Source organism: Podarcis bocagei, assembly GCF_964188305.1.
Source record: "Podarcis bocagei genome assembly, chromosome: 2".
NCBI classification, from domain to species: Eukaryota; Metazoa; Chordata; class Lepidosauria; order Squamata; family Lacertidae; genus Podarcis; species Podarcis bocagei.
Genome location: NC_138126.1, coordinates 8864757 through 8881518, shown reverse-complemented (window position 1 = coordinate 8881518; position 16762 = coordinate 8864757). Strand labels below are relative to the sequence as shown.

General features: G+C 46.7%; 2 protein-coding genes across 2 annotated transcripts in view; both read left to right on the top strand.

The window, feature by feature from the left end:
* The window catches only part of LOC308579753 (uncharacterized protein), a 35310-nt gene that overhangs the window by 6913 nt on the left and 11635 nt on the right, over positions 1-16762 (top strand). The window contains exons 5-6 of the mRNA XM_081180687.1: positions 203-329; positions 1533-2458. Of these exons, the coding sequence (XP_081036813.1) occupies positions 203-329; positions 1533-2458 (1053 nt within the window). The remainder of the gene's footprint in view (positions 1-202; positions 330-1532; positions 2459-16762) is intronic.
* On the top strand, positions 6880-16104 carry LOC308580577 (uncharacterized protein). Its single transcript, XM_081182430.1, has 6 exons — positions 6880-6995; positions 8540-9125; positions 10087-10210; positions 11562-11644; positions 11882-12008; positions 13121-16104. Exons 2-6 carry the CDS (start codon positions 8706-8708, stop codon positions 14308-14310), a joined length of 1944 nt encoding a protein of 647 aa, XP_081038556.1. The 5' UTR covers positions 6880-6995; positions 8540-8705; the 3' UTR covers positions 14311-16104.

Sequence of the window (16762 nt, the reverse complement as noted above, 5' to 3'; positions counted from 1 at the left end):
CGGGTGCTGAGAACCCACGCTACGCCACTGTGACTGACTGACTGACTGGTGCCAAGCCCCGCCCACCAGCCAAACTGGCCTGTGGTTGGTGAGAGATGCCAGGATGTGGCTTACAATAATTGATTATAATTGTTTGTTTAATGATGAGAATCCATTCTATAGTCTGCTAGGAGAAACTATTTTCTTCTTCTTCCCCTTCCAGGGTCTGGTGACGTTTGAGGAGGTGGCTGTGGATTTCACAGAGGAGGAATGGGCCTTGTTGGATCCAGGCCAAAGAGCCCTGCAGTGGGAAGTCATGGTGGAGAATTATGGGATTCTGGCTTCCCTGGGTAAGGCTTATTGATTTAACAAAACCTATATACTGCTTGGTTGCATTTATTTTTTTTAAAGAAGCAAACTTCTAAGCACACGAAAATGATAAAACATTAAAATCATCAAGAAAAGCAACTAAAAGCAGGTATTTAAAACATTCAAAAGATGATTAAGAGGTCATTAAGATGATTAAGAGATAAAACACATGCCTAAACAAAAATGCGCTAAGCTGTCACTTGGCAAGGAGTTCCAAAGTGCTGCCACATTAGCAGATAGATTTCTTACATTGTTTTGAGTACCGTGTTTCTTCTCAGTACAGTGGTACCTCAGGTTACAGACGCTTCAAGTTACAGACTTCGCTAACCCAGAAATAGTGCTTGAGGTTAAGAACTTTGCTTCAGGATGAGAACAGAAACCGCGCGTCGGTGGCAGTGGGAGGCCCCATTAGCTAAAGTGGTACCTCGGGTTAAGAACAGTTTCAGGTTAAGAACGGACCTCCGGAACGAATTAAGTTCTTAACCCGAGGGACCACTGTCTGTAAACAGAGTCCTTATCTAGAGGTTCTGCACAGGAGTCACCTTAAACAGCATCAGAGGCCTGTCACCCTGCATTTTTAGTTAATGGCAATCAGCAAAATTAGTTTAATATTGGCCAGATCTACCTTCCATTCTGACGTGAGCAGCAGCAGACGTTCCCTCATTTAGAGGCTCCGTTTTCTCCTTGCGATCTTACTAGGACCCTCGTACCTACAGGACTGCCTCTCCCGGTATGCCTCGCGGAGGACCTTAAGGTCCATAAATAGCAACACCCTAGTGGTCCCGGGCCCTAAGGAAGTTAGATTAGCTTCAACCAGAGCCAGGGCCTTTTCAACTCTGGCTCCGGTCTGGTGGAACGCTCTGCCTCATGAGACCAGGGCCCTGCAGGATCTGATTTCTTTCCGCAGGGCCTGTAAGACAGAGTTGTTCCTCCTGGCCTTTGGCTTGGAGCCAATTTGATTCCCTCCCCCCTTTCTTTTTTCTTTTCCTTTCTCCTCCTGCGATGAGGCTACATTTTAATATTTTAATGTTTCAATATTTTAATGTTGTATTTTAATCTTGGTTTTAAGTTGTTTTTATTATTGCTTGTAAGCCGCCCTGAGCCCGGCCTTGGCTGGGGAGGGCGGGGTATAAATAAAAATTATTATTATTATTATTATTATTAGTTTTCTCTCCTTCCTTCAGCAGGAGATGGGTGGAAGAATGGGAATGAAGTGACACCGTGCGCGGTCTCCTTGGAAAAAGCCAGACGTTCAGAGTGGGAAGAGCAGAAAAGGGAAACTGAGAAGAGGGAAAATCCCTTCCTTGCTTCCGGCGTCTGCAAAATCGCAATGCACGAAAAGACGGACACCGAAAAGAAGCGGATCGTGTGTGCCGTGTGCGGGAAAAGCTTCAGCCGCAAATCGCACCTTAACGAACACCAGAGAATCCACACTGGGGAGAAACCCTACAAATGCGCCGAGTGCGGCAAGAGCTTCCGCCGGAGCACAGACCTCTCTTCTCATCAGAGAACCCACACGGAAGAGCAGCGGTTCAAATGCTCCGAGTGCGGGAAGAGTTTCCGGGGGAGCTCGGACCTCCGGTCTCACAAGCGGATCCACACCGGGGAGAAACCGTACGCCTGCTCTCTGTGCGGGAAGAGCTTCAGCCACAGCATCAGCCTCAACTCTCATCAGAGAATCCACACAGGAGAGCAGCCGTTCAAGTGCTCCGTTTGCGGGAAAAGCTTCACGCGCAACACGGGCCTGACTCTGCACCACAGAATCCACACCGGGGAGAAGCCGTACACTTGCTCCTTGTGCGGCAAGAGCTTCAGCCACAGCAAGAGCCACGCCATCCACCTCAAAGTGCACACAGGGGAGAAACCCTACACGTGCTCGGAGTGTGGGAAAAGCTTCATCGGGAGTTCGTATCTTAAGTCACATCAGAGAATCCACACAGGAGAGAAGCCCTATACGTGCCCTGTATGTGGGAAAAGCTTCAGGTGGAGTACAAACTTTAACGAACACAAAAGAATCCACAGGGGGGAGAATGTGGTGAATCCTAGGAATCCCTGGATTGGAGAAAGTCCCCCTGGTAAGGCACAGATCTTCATAATGGAGGATTCACTCTAAGGCAGAGCTTTCCAAACTTTTCAAGTTGGGGACACACTTTTGAGACATGCATCATTTTGCAACACTGCAGCCGACACACTTAGCGTAACACAACACACAGTTCGGAAAGCTCTGCTTTGAGGAGCAAGGAAGGCTGTAGACCAGGGGTCAGCAAACTTTTTCAGCAGGGGGCCGGTCCACTGTCCCTCAGACCATGTGGGGGGGGCAGACTATATTTTTTTTGGGGGGGGATGAATGAATTCCTATGCCCTACAAATAACCCAGAGATGCATTATCAATAAAAGCACACATTCTTCTCGTGTAAAAACACCAGGCAGGCCCCACAAATAACCCAGAGAATCCTAAACTCAAAATGTAACGGAGACAAACCATATCACGAGAGAGAACCAGTGAGTGTGAGAAGGAAACTGTGGTGGAAGGCAACATTGGGAGCGGCCGCTGGGACCATATAACACCGGTCCTAAAATATCTACATTGGCTCCTAGTACATTTCCGAGCACAATTCAAAGTGTTGGTGCTGACCTTTCAAGCCCTAAATGGCCTCGGTCCAGTATACCTGAAGGAGCGTCTCCACCCCCATTGTTCAGCCCAGACACTGAGGTCCAGTGCCGACGGTCTTCTGGCGGTTCCCTCCCTGCGAGAAGAGAGGTTACAGGGAACCAGACAGAGGGCCTTCTCGGTAGTGGCGCCCGCCCTGTGGAACGCCCTCCTGACAGATTTCAAGGAAATTAATAACTATCTGACTTTTAGAAGACATCTGAAGGCAGTCCTGTATCGGGAAGATTTCAATATCTGATGTTTTGCTGTGACAACCCAGGATTTACAGAATGTTGACAGCACATTCTTTGTAAAGAAACCAGAATTTGAGCAGTCTGTACAATCTGTCAACTGAGAGAGAAGTAACCCTGGGCTGTCTGAAGGCAGATGCCGGTGTATATTTTTATTTATTTATTTTGCTGGACTTTCTGACTCTCGGTTCCTGGTGCGCTTCATTTTAACTCTCCACCCCGAGAGTTATCTGTCCCATGCCTGATAGCATCGTCTCGCTTGTGGCGTTCCATTGTCTGTGTGTTGTGTTAATAAAGATTTCCCCTCTAACTTGGAATGCAGCCTGTGTGTCTGTTTCGCAGGCATTTGAAAATATTAGCGCTGCGATAGATTTTATTGCGGCTTTCTTTTTTTTAAAAAAGAAACACCACATTTTTATTGCACTTTCATTATACAGAAATGTAAACTGAATAGACGTAAGAGAATACAAGCGTAAAAGCAGCAGAAGGGAAGGCAATATTAAATCTCTAAATTTCCAACTAAGCGTTAGGAAGAACTGCGCCCAACGGTTAGAGCTGTTGACAGTGGAACTCTCCCTCGGGAGGTGGTAGACTCCCCTTCCCTGTCCGGATGCTATAGCTGAGATTCTGGCATTACACGGAGTTGGACTAGATGACCCCGGTGCCCCTTCCAACTCTACAACTACAGATTCATATAGCATACAGTGGTACCTTGGTTTTTGAACGTAATCCGTTCCGGAAGACCGTTCGACTTCTGAAACGTTTGAAAACCAAGGCGCAAAGGGTGGCCTGCAAATTTAACTGAGAAAATGGAAAAACAGCAGAAGCCGTTCAACTTCGGAGGTGCGTTTGAAAATGGAAGCATTTACCGTATTTTTCTGTCTATAAGATGCCCCCATGTATAAGACTATTTTGGAGGACTCCGATTTAAGAAAATGGGGGGAGATGGTCCCCATGTATAAGACGCCCCCAAATTTTGGACATTATTTTTTAGGAAAAAATCCTAGTCTTATAGACGGAAAAATACGGTACTTATGGGTTTTTAGCGTTTGAAAACCAAAATGTTCAGCTTCCGAGATTTTCGAAAACCGAGGTACCACTGTATAGTGGTACCTCAGGTTAACAACTTAATTCGTTCTGGAGGGCGATTCTTAACCTGAAACTGTTCTTAACCTGAGGTACCACTTTAGCTAATGGGGCCTCCTGCTGCCGCCGCATGATTTCTGTTCTCATCCTGAAGCAAAGTTCTTAACCCGAGGTAATATTTCTGGGTTAGTGGAGTCTGTAACCTGAAGCGTCTGTAACCTGAAGTGTCTGTAACCCGAGGTACCACTGTATTAATAAGATCATAAAACAACAGTATCCTGTCAGTATCCTTCCTGACAGTAAGATAATAATGACAATTATTATTATTATTATTATTATTATTATTATTATTGTTGTTGTTGTTCCCAAAGGAATATTAAAAACATGATAAAACATCAACATTAAGAGCTGTTCGACAATGGAACGGTCTCCCTCAGGAAGTGATGGGCTCTCCTTCCTTGGAGGTTTCTAAGCAGAGGTTGGCTGGCCATCTGCCATAGATGCTTTGGCTGAGATTCCAGCATTTCAGAGGGTTGGACTGGATGACCCTCCGGTGTCCCAACTCATTCGATTCTATGCAGCTAAGCAGAAACATGAAGAGAAGCAGAAACCCGGAAACAGGTGATAAACCAGCCAATTTCATTTCGGTTTGGGGCTATGCCTCTGCTTGCTTTAGCCCGCAGCTCTTCCAAACCCCAACCCCACCCCAGCCGCACAGCTCTTTATTCCTCGCCAAAGCCACTCTCCTTGCCAAAAACCCCTCCCGTTAGATGTTGCCAAACCTCGGCAGGCCACCTGGGTCACCCACTTGCCTCTTCCTCACCCTCGGGTGCTGGTTCCCTCGCCCGGCCTTAGCTTGGGTGTGCATGTACACTCCTGTCCGCCTGATGACAGATAACTACAAATAAAATAGGGAGAGAAGAGCAGAGAGGTGATACTCCTCTTTCTCCCTGCTTGTTGATTAATCCTAGAATTGTAGAAGAGACCCTGAGGGTCATTTAGTTCAACCCCAGATAAGAGAAGAGAACAACAACAAGAAAGCCTAGCAATTTTTTAATTATTATTAGAACCAAGCAGAACAGCAACGGAGAAAGTTGTCTTTTACTATGTCGGGCTATTGCTCCATTAAGTTTAGTATTGTCTCCGCTGACTGGCAGCGACTGCCCAGGGTTTGAGGCAGAAAACATCTCTGGAGTTGGTGCTGGGGAATGAATGTGAGAGGCCCCCTGCATTCAAAGTACATTCTCTTCCCTCAAACTGTAGTTTCCCCTCACTTTAAAGGTAAATTCAGACTCCAGTCTTCCTCATTCTAAACACAGACACATAAAACGTAAAGGACCCCTGGACAGTTAGGTCCAGTCAAAGGCGTCTATGGGGTTATGGCGCTCATCTCGCTTTCAGGCCGAGGGAGCCAGTGTTTGTCCACAAACAACTTTCTGGGTTATGTGGCCAGCAGGACTGAACCACTTCTGGACACCATGATGGAAACCAGAGCGCACAGAAATGCCGTTTACCTTCCCGCCGGAGTGGTACCTATTTATCTACTTGCACTGGTGTGCTTTCAAACTGCTAGGTTGGCAGGAGCTGGGACAATGCAACGGGAGCTCACTCCATCGCGGGGATTCGAACTGCTGACCTTCTGATTGGCAAGCCCAAGAGGCTCAGTGGTTTAGACCACAGCGCCACCCACATAGGCATCCATGTTGTCTGCTTCTGCTGCACTTTGGACTGGATTTTCCCGCACTCTGGTGTGCTCTCCAGATAATATGGATTATGACTCCCTTTCCCCACAACACAGGACAACAAACTCTTCAAAACCCTTTGTGCCCTTGCAGCTCCCATGGTCCTCTGGGGAAGCCAAGGCTCCCCATGGCTGCCCTTGCATACCCTCCAACTAAAAACAACAACAACAACATTTATACCCTGCTCATCTGCCAGGGTTGCCCCAGTCACTCTGGGTGGCTTCTAACATGTCTAAAAGCACAATAAAACATAATTTTTTAAAAAAAGCTTTGTCTTCAGATGTCTAGAAGGCATAGGTACAGTTACTTGTCTCCTTGAGACAAGTTTTGACATAGGGAATTTCACTTGTTTCAGTGTGTGCTTTTTGGTTTTTTGCTGCAAAATCACTTTGAGATAAAAGAATGTAAAGGGTTTGTTGAATATTTACAGATAAATTGTAAACAGATAAAAACATTAGCTGGATGAGTGTAACAGCCTGCAGTTTCCTAAGAGTATATATTTACAGTAGATCATTAAATGAGCAAATTAAATGAACTTGGATATGCGGAAGATATTAAGAAATAAATTTAGGGGACCGCAGAAGGAGGGGGGAGGAAGTCAAATTTTGAAATGTCGAATGGATTGTAAAACTAATGAAATGTATAAATTTGAAAAGTAGCTTTTTAAAATAAAATTACTTTTTTTGGAGAGGAAGCAATTCATAAATGAGAATAAACGGATTGCTGAAAGAGAGGGATCCAGCCTAAGGGTTAAGGGGAAGAGTGTCTGGGTTCCTAGAGAGCCCTGGAAGGAGGCTCTGGAAGGGTCACATCCTGCCCCGCCTCCTTCTAAAGATGCTTTGATTCTTATTATTTGCAGGTCCCCCCAGATGCTGCCCAGATGGTCTCCACCTCCTGCCCTCTCCATCCAGGGATCCGGTGAGTCCAAAGTGCATTTGGGGGGGGGATGCACTGGGGCGTTGATGGAGGAGAAGCCCAAGGCAGAAAAAAATTGGGAAGCGGGCATTGGAAGAAGAGCCAGAGAGGGCAAGGGAGACAAAAGGCAGGCAGGCTGGAAATGGAAGTGCCTTAGCTGGCTTAGTCGAGCAGAAATTCTGGGGTTCTGTCCCCAACATCTCTGTCTGAAACTCTGGAGGGCAGCTGCCAGCCCGTGTGGGCAATGCCAAGCTGGGTGGATCAGTGGTCTGCCTCCGATTCAGGGCAGGTGGCCAGGCTGCTCCGAATAAAGCATTTTCCTGTGTTCCTATTTAACTGGAGGGCTGTAGTAAACTGCGGTGGTAAACGCTTTTTTAAAAAAAATCTTTATTGAGAATTTTAAAAGTACATCAATATATGTGCACTAAACACGGTGAGATGTAAATAAAAGAGAGAGAAAGAAGAAGAGAAACAGAAGGGAAAACAAAGAGGGGAGAGGGAAAACCCCCAAAACTGTATACTTTGCAAAGTTGTTATTGTGCTTCACCAGATCTAAACCTATGACAGTATTTGTAAGAATGGATTCCAAATGTCATTGTATTTGTCTATGACAAGTCTGTGTTTGTATGCAAGTTGTTTGTATGCTGCGAGTTTGTATAAGTCTTCAATCCAATCATAGAAGGGAACCACATTTTAACTTCCCCCCCAATTCATCAGTATCAGTCTTTTTGCTGTGGTCAGGGCAGGGAGAGTCCACTTGTATTGTCCTTTTGCAAGGTTCCATGTGCTGGGTATATAATTCAAGGTGTGTCCGCCCTTATATAGACATTTTAAATTGCCCGCCTTGGAGTCCAAGAGCACCCCAGACACATCATACCTACATCACAGAAAGGGGTGTAGCTCAAGAGAAATCTGAGTGTGTTGTTTATCTCCTGTCATTGTTTTACTCCTGTCTGGCAGGTTATCTGTTAATGCTTACTTGATTGGATACCCTGGGGAGCCTGGCCAGTCTTTTGTAATGATAAATACTTAGTTCCTGGGCCAGGTCACAGGCTCACCCTCTTCATACACAGACATACCCTTAAGACAGGATTTGTGAATGAAAAGACAATGGGGAGGCTTTTCCATTTTCCTTTGACCTTGCAGAGAAAACATTTGGTCAGTCTTGGAGCCAAAATGGCTCCAGGACTGCTTTCCTGTTCTGCTTCAGACATGTGGTTTATATATTTATGTATGTGTTTGCTTGGTACATTTATGAACATTTATTATATATACAGTGGTACCTCGGGTTAAGTACTTAATTTGTTCCGGAGGTCTGTTCTTAACCTAAAGCTGTTCTTAACCTGAAGCACCACTTTAGCTAATGGGGCCTCCTGCTGCTGCCGCATGATTTCTGTTCTCATCCTGAAGCAAAGTTCTTAACCCAAAGTACTATTTCTGGGTTAACAGAGTCTGTAACCTGAAGCGTATGTAACCTGAAGCGTATGTAACCCAAGGTACCACTGTATAAGACCTTAATTTACGGTATTTATTTCAATTGTTTGCAGGAAGAATCCTCGTTCTCAACGCTGACCGGCTAATGCTTTCTGACTTCTGGGAGGGGGGCGGCGGCGTGTGCAACTGTTGTGCTGCAAAAAGTCTGGCCTATCTTTGCCCAATTTGTCCCCCTTTCCCACAAATCCTTATGGTTATTTGGAAGATGGTGGCTGGTTGATGAGGCTTTTCGAGCCCTGCTGGGGGTCCGAGAAGCGCAGCCTGACGATGGAAGGGAGAGACACGGTTGCCCCCAAAACAGGAAGAACCCCCCAAAATGTCAAGACTGTGAGCAGCAGGGGGATCAGCCCACATGCTGAGTGCCAACGCTTCAGGCACTTCTGCTACCAGAAGGCCGAGGGACCCCGAGAGGTTTGCAGCCGACTCCACCATCTCTGCCGTCAGTGGCTGAAGCCGGAGCGACACACCAAGGCTCAGATCCTGGATTTAGTGATCTTGGAGCAGTTCCTGGCTGTCCTCCCCCCGGAGATGGAGAACTGGGTGAGGGAATGTGGAGCAGAGACCAGTTCCCAGGCGGTGGCCCTGGCCGAAGGTTTCCTCCTGAGTTGGGCAGAGGACAGGAAGCAGGAGGAGGAGCAGGTGAGAGAGAGTTTTGTCGTGGTGCTTTCAAGGTGCTCAGAGCGTCCAGTTTTAGTAAGGGGCAAAATCAGACACAAAGCAATTAAAAAATAAAAATAAAGACTCATTGTGCTGTTGTAAACAAAAACCTGCCCTTTTCCCCTTATGGGGTATCCAAGAGCCCATACAGAGTCCTTACATAGGTTCCCTATTGGTAGGAGAAAATAACAGAGGCCAACCAGAGAATATTGAGAAGCAAAGCAGCTAGTAAGCCTGATCTTTATTGATCTGTTGCAACAGGGTGCTCCCCTCACCCGCAGGAGAGAGGAGGGACCCAGAACAATACCGCGCAAGGCCTTATATGGACTTTTGAAATTTCCACCCTGTAGATCAAGACCACCCCCAGAAACATCATACCGACATCACAGAAAAGGCGGTCTTAAACAGAAATTTGAATGTTGTTTTTCTCCTGTTGTTGTTTATCTCCTGTCTGGCAGGTTACCTATAAATGATCACTTGATTGGATTACCTGGGGAGCCTGGCCAGTCTTTTGTAATGATAAATACTTAGTTCCTGAGCCAGGTCACAGGCTCACACCCTATTCATACACAGATATCCTTAAGACAGGATTTGTGAATGAAAAGACAATGGGGAGGCTTTTCGATTTTCCTTTGACCTTGCAGAGAAAACATTTGGTCTGTCTGGGACAGTTTGGGAATTAAAAATGGTTCCAGGTCGGTCTTCCTGTGCTGATCTATGTGCATGCTTGGTTGGTACACTTATGAACATTTAACATATATCTAAGACCTCAAAATTCCTATCACAGTGCTCTGCTCCGCTCCCCCTTTCTTCCTGCCTGGGGAGAAGGTTGGGGATGGGCGTGGCCTGTGGAAGAGTCTCGCTGGGATTCATGCCAGCTCCCTGTCCTGAGATTCCCCCACACCCTTATCTTATGGGTTTCTCGCTGCTGTTTTACGCAAAGGGACTGTTGGGAGAAGTCGCTACTGAGTTCCCTGAGGCAGAGGAGACATTGCCCGAGGATGCCACGCGGAGGCTGTTGTTCAGGTGGATCGTGCAGGAGGGCGATGGAGGGGCTGCCATGCCAGGTGAGGGCGGGAACAGATATTTTGCCACTTGGCCTCCCTCTGCTGGCTGGGCTCAAAATCCCCCCAGGGCTGGTTTTACGTTCCTCGTCATTACTACGTGAGGGACACCTTTCTCCAACGTCTCCCCTAAGAAACGTGTTAATGGCTAGGAAAGCACCGAGAAGCAGTGGTGGAGGGTTCGAATCCCGCCACGAAGCCTATCTCCACGGCAGGCTTTGCCACCCTGGGGCTCTCCGGATGTCGTTGGACAACTCCCATCATCTGTGTTGCTGTTAGGAATGGATTCATAAAAGCCAACCCTTGGGGCCGAGATCCCTTTCCCCACCCCCATCCCCCCAAAAATATTTGAGGGGGCTGGGCCCCCCTCAAGTTGCCAGGCATTGCCGTTCAAATTGTGTGTGATCTCCACTTCTTGTGATCAGTTATGGGGGTCAGAGCTTACCTGCCCCCCTCCCCCATATTTTATTAAAGTTGGCTGAGTGGAATTTGCATGCTTCATCCTAGTGGATACTTAAAAAGCAGTTGCACTGTAAATCTGCTTCCACAGCCAGTGGCGTAGCTAACCGCTCGGGTGCCCAGTACAGCGTCCTGCAGCCGGGGGTGAGGAGAGCTGCCCATAGGGGCGGGACAAGCTGTTCAAGGGGGTGGGGCAAGCCAAGGCAGGGAGCGCTGCGTGGAGCCTCTCTGCAGCCTCCCCCTCAACTGTAGGGCAGCTGAGGCGGTGGGCAGACGGAGCTTGCAGGCAGTCTGCCCGCTGCCTCCCCCTGAGGAAAGATGTGTTGCTCAGGCCTGCTGCAGGCCCCGCAGTGTGGCACCCAGTATTCCCTGCCTAATCTAGCTACCAGTGGTGTAGGAAGGGGGTGTGGTGAGTTCAGGAGTTCTTTTTTCAAAAAAAAGTGTCGTGAGCCCAATTTTTATTTATTTATTTTAAAAACACATATTTTTGCCTTTTTGTCACCCGCCTCAGTGATGACACCTGGGCCGGCCTGCACTCAACGCACCCCCCCTTCCTTTGTCACTGTCCACAGCAGTGTAATGTGTCAAAACCGAATTGTGCCCAGGAAACAAACAGTGTCAGCCAGCTAGCCCTGGGGATTATCTAATGCTTATTTCCCCTAAATTGATTTTTGAATTTATTGTTATTCATGTTTTTATACTGTATTTTATGCTGCTTTTTATAATTAAGTGTTTTAAATTTGTTGGTAGCCACCCTGAGCCCGGTTTTTGAACCGGGAAGGGCAGGGTATAAATAATTTTATTATTGTTGTTGTTGTTGTTGTTGTTGTTTTGCAAGTCGACGAGATGCATAAACTCTTAGCAAGGATTTCAACCACATTTGTGTGAACTGCAGGTGGTGGAAAGTCTCCAGGAACGGCTACGGAATCGTCTCCTCTCTGTGGTGGATCAGAAGCAGCCTCTTTGCAGCCGGATCCGGTAAAGGATGGATCGCTGGACAGATCAAATCAACTGGCTCCATCCCCTCCCCCTCCCCTGCAGGCTGAAGAGACTCTCCCTCTTTTCCTTTGCTTGTGTCAAAGCGCCACATGGGGGAAATCCTCTGTAGGCCCATCTATGGAAGCGGGATGACAGAATCATAGAGTTGGAAGAGACCATCTAGTAGTCCAACCCCTTGAGGAGGAGCTGTTTTTTATCGTCTCCTTTTCCTTCCAGGTTCCGGTGACGTTTGAGGAGGTGGCTGTGTATTTCACGGAGGAGGAGTGGGCCTTGTTGGATCCGGGCCAAAGAGCCCTGCAATGGGAAGTCATGGTGGAGAATTATGGGAATCTGGCCTCTCTGGGTAAGGCTCCTTCTTTCCCTTGGGTTGATAAAGTCAATTTCGAAAGCCTTGATAGATAGATAGCATCCTTGGACTCAAGCCTAGGTCCTTTGCGAACCTGCCAAGAGAAATCCCATCGCGGAGCACTTTTGTGTATGGAACGGATGGAGAATCTGAAGCTCGGGGGCCAAATCTGGTCCTCCAAGCCTCTCTATCTGGCCCCCTCTTTCTCTAGGCCACAAGGCCTTCTCGTGGACCCACAAAACACCTGAGCTCTCCCCTTCCCTCGCTGCCCCTCGCTTGGTCCTTAGGTGCTAAAAGCAGGTCCCCTTTTCTTTTTTGAAAAGTACATTCAACTGGAAGAGGAAGTCAGAAGTACGACGCTCTGCCCCACTTCCTTTCGGAGCTCTATGTGCTTTTCGAGGCTCAGGTCAATTTCATTGGATCTGAGGTTTACTACATCATTTGGGAAGGTGAAGCATGTGTGCCCACACTTTCTTGGTTTCTCCCTCTCCTGGGGGAGGTGGGAGAAAAATGGCCGGAAGGATTGGAGACCAGAGCACTCATTCAGAAATCCAAATGGGCCTCAAAAGATTGGCAGATAATTGGGTTTGGCTCCTAGTTTGATGATCCATTTCTCCATCAGGAGAATTGTACTTTTTAGTATGTTTCTGAGCACAATTCAAAGGGTTGGTGCTGACCTTTAAAGCCCTAAATGGCCAGTATACCTGAAGGAGCGTCTCCACCCACATTGTTCTACCCGGACACTGAGGTCCAGCACCGAGGGCCTTCTGGCGGTTCCCTCACTGCGAGAGGCCAAGTTACAGGGAACCAGGCAGAGGGCCTTCTCGGTGGTGGCGCCCACCCTGTGGAACACCCTCCCACCAGATGTTGAAGAGAAAAACAACTATCTGACTTTTAGAAGACATCTGAAGGCAGCCCTGTTTAGAGAAGTTTTTAATGTTTGATGTTTTAATTGTATTTTTAATATTCTGTTGGGAGCCGCCCAGAGGTGCTGGGGAAATTCAGCCAGATAGGCGGGGTATAAATAATAAATTATTATTATTATTGTTATTATTGTTATTGTTATTATTATTTATTATTACCCTACCAGTGTTCTCCTTCTAATCCAGCAGATGACGCCTGGGTGAGCCGGAACGAGGAAAAGCCTCATGGAGCATGCTTTAAAAGGGCCCGATGTACAGAGGGGGAGGTACATAGAAGGACAACAGAGAGCAATGCAAAAGAGATAAGGAGGAACAAATCTTCTGCTTTTGAAGGGATGTTTTCCCCTGAAATAACAATTCAAGGGGAAATGTGCCGTGCGAAAACGTCATTTCCGGAGGCTGACTTTGACGAGGCAAAAACCCAAGAGGAAAGGAGTGAAGGCAAGAAAAAGATTGAGTGTGAGGTGTGTGGGAAAAGCATTAGTAAATCGCACCTTAACGAACACAAACGAACCCACACAGGGGAGAAACCGTTTCAATGCTCGGAGTGCGGGAAGAGCTTCAGTCGGCGGGAACACCTTACTTCTCATCGGAGAACCCACACAGAGGAGAAGCCTTACACGTGCTTGCAGTGTGGGAAAAAATTCAAACACAGGAAAAACATGACATCCCATCAAATTATACACAGTAGGGGGCTAACTTGCAACTCCTCGGAGTGTGGAAATTGCCTCAGTCCCAGCCTTACTTTGCAGCACCACGCTGTGGAGAAACCATTTAGATGTTCAGAGTGTGGCAAGAGCTTCAGTCGGAGCACAGACCTGAGGTCACATCAGAGAATCCACACGGGGGAGAAACCGTACTCATGTTCACTGTGTGGAAAGAGCTTCACCCACAGCCGAAGCCTGAGCTCCCATAAAGTCACGCACACAGAGGAAAGACCGTTCGAGTGCTCAGAGTGTGGCAAGAGCTTCAGTCGGAACACCAGCCTTACTATTCATCAGAGAATCCACACAGGGGAGAAACCGTATACGTGTTCCCTGTGCGGGAAGAGTTTCAGTCACCGAAGAAGCCATGCTATTCACCTAAAAGTGCATGCAGGGGAGAAACCTTTTACATGCTCAGACTGTGGGAAAAGCTTCATCGGGATTTCATACCTCAAGACACATCAGAGAATCCACACTGGGGAGAAGCCATATACATGCCCCGTGTGTGGGAAGAGCTTCCGGTGGAGCACACACTTCAAAGAGCACAAAAAAATCCACGTGGAGGAGACTCTGGCGAATCCTAGAAATGCCTGGATTGTGGAAAAAACTCCCAAGAGAGCACAGATGGTCGTGTCAGGGGATTCACTCCCAGGAGAAAGGAGATATACATAGACTAGTGCTTTTCTGCCCAACTAAACTATACTGTCTGACAGATAATTCACAACAGGAGAAAGGGTGGGAGTGAGAAAATAGATGCTCAAACTGTGGTTGAAACTCCATCACCGCGCAAGCTATAGAGAGAACGTGAGCAAGAAATATAAGATACAGTGGTACCTAGGTTGTCGAACGCTTTGGAAGCCAAACGTTTTGGTTTTCAAATGCCGAAAACACAAAAGTGAATGCTTCCGTTTTTGAACGTGCCTCGGAAGTTGAACGGCTTTTGAGGTGCATTTGTTCGTTTTCTCAATGGAATTAGCCGACTGCCCATTGCGCCTCGGTTGTTGAACGTTTTGGAAGTCGAACGGTCTTCTGGAATGGATTACGTTCGACAGCTGAGATACCACTGTATATTGTAAGATGATACCTTACAAATAGGGCTGGGCGATACCCGGTTTTCAACACTGCGATAGATCACTGGCTAAACATTGCGATATACTGCTATATCACAATGTCTGAAATAAGGATGGGGCTCGGTAGATGCATTGGCTGGCTTCACGGTTTTATCCACGTTGTGATTTTTGTATAGCGTACAAACACACATCATGATTCGCGATATACAGGTGAAACTCAAAAAATTAGAATATTGTGGAAAAGTTCATTTATTTCAGTAATTCAACTTAAAAGGTGAAACTAATATACGAGATAGACTCATGACATGCAAAGCAAGATATGTCAAGCCTTTATTTGTTATAATTGTGATGTTTATGGCGTACAGCTGATGAAAACCCCAAATTAACAATCTCAGAAAATTAGAATATTAAATGAAATCAGCAAAACAAGGACTGCAAATAGAACAATATTGGACCTCTGAGAAGTAGAAGCATGCACACGTACTCAGTACTTGGTTTGGGCCCCTTTTGCATCAATTACTGCCTCAATGCGGCGTGGCATGGATTCTATCAGCCTGTGGCACTGCTGAGGTGTTATGGAAGACCAGGAAGCTTCAATAGCAACCTTCAGCTCTTTTGCATTGCTCGGTCTCATGTCTCGCATCTGTCTCTTGGCAATGCCCCGTAGATTCTCTATGGGGTTCAGGGCAGACGGGTTTGCTGGTCAATCAAACACAGTAATCCCATGTCCATTGAACCAGGTTTTGGTACTTTTGGCAGTGTGGGCAGATGACAAAGTCCTACTGGAAAATGAAATCAGCATCCCCATAAAGCTCGTCTGTGGAAGGAAGCATGAAGTGCTCCAAAATCTCCTGGTAGACGGCTACGTTGACCCTGGACTTAATGAAGCACAGTGGACCAACACCAGCTGATGACATGGCTCCCCAAATCTCTTTTCTGATGAGAGCAGCTTTTGCATCTCATTTGGAAACCAAGGACCCAGAGTCTGGAGGAAGAATGGGGAGGCACACAGTGCCAGATGCTTGAAGTCCAGTGTGAAGTTTCCACAGTCTGTGTTGATTTGGGGAGCCATGTCATCAGCTGGTGTTGGTCCACTGTGCTTCATTAAGTCCAGGGTCAACTCAAGGGGACTCTATACGTCTTCTCTGTCACGCTGATTTGTGCTGGATGTTTATGATGTACTTTCATTCTTTTTCCCCTTCCCCTTTAGCTTGGCAGACGTGTACCAATTTTTTTAAAAAAGAAACCCTGGGTTGTCTGTCCGCTCTGATTCTTTTGTGTCCTTCATTTAAGTGGGTAATATTAAGTGTTGTGTTGTGCCTCTGTCTCATTCCTGTTGTTTGCAGTGTTCTGTTATAGTTTTGTTGGTTATATCAATAAAGCCATTTTAAATAGATTTCATGTCGTCATTGTCATCGCTGGTGACCCAAATGAATAACATTATTCTTATTCTTATATCCTGTTTTTTCTTGGATTGGAACTCATGGCGGCCTACACACATTAAACAGCACAGATAAAATACAGAATGTCCAAAGCATATACAATAGTTTAAAAGGAATTAAACTTCAATAGAATTGAAACAATATAAAAATTCCACGCATGACCATGCGGGAATGCTGGAGCTGGGAGTCCAGCCATATATTTGAAGGACTGAGAAGTTTTGTACTAAAAGCAGAGGAAGGATCTGGCCCTTATTCATACAACCATAGAATAGTCTTCTTTTGCGATCACTCGTAGCCGAGTAAGATTGTCTTCCATGAACACAATCTTAACAGTGTATCTGTAAGTGACTGTGGAGGCCAATTCTGGATCCACACGTCCTTCCACAGTGGGGACATAGGTTTCCAGGCGGATGTTGATCCCAGTGAGGGTTTGCCAAGTGTGCCTTCCTTTCGTCCTGAGTTCGAGCTTCTTCAAAGCCCATGACACCATTGGTAAAGGCTGTACTCCGGTTGGAGCGCTCTCAGGCCAGTGTTTCCCAGTTGTCAGTGTTTATACTACATTTTTTTAGATTTGCCTTGAGAGAGTCTTTACACCTCTTTTGTTGACCACCA

Excerpts from the sequence above, each read along its gene's own strand:
- LOC308580577 (XM_081182430.1), top strand. The coding sequence starts at position 8,706 with ATGAGGCTTTTCGAGCCCTGCTGGGGGTCCGAGAAGCGCAGCCTGACG. Across the intron at positions 9,126-10,086 it reads GGAAGCAGGAGGAGGAGCAG|GGACTGTTGGGAGAAGTCGC; the intron begins GTGAGAGAGAGT and ends TTTTACGCAAAG. Across the intron at positions 12,009-13,120 it reads TGGGAATCTGGCCTCTCTGG|CAGATGACGCCTGGGTGAGC; the intron begins GTAAGGCTCCTT and ends CTTCTAATCCAG.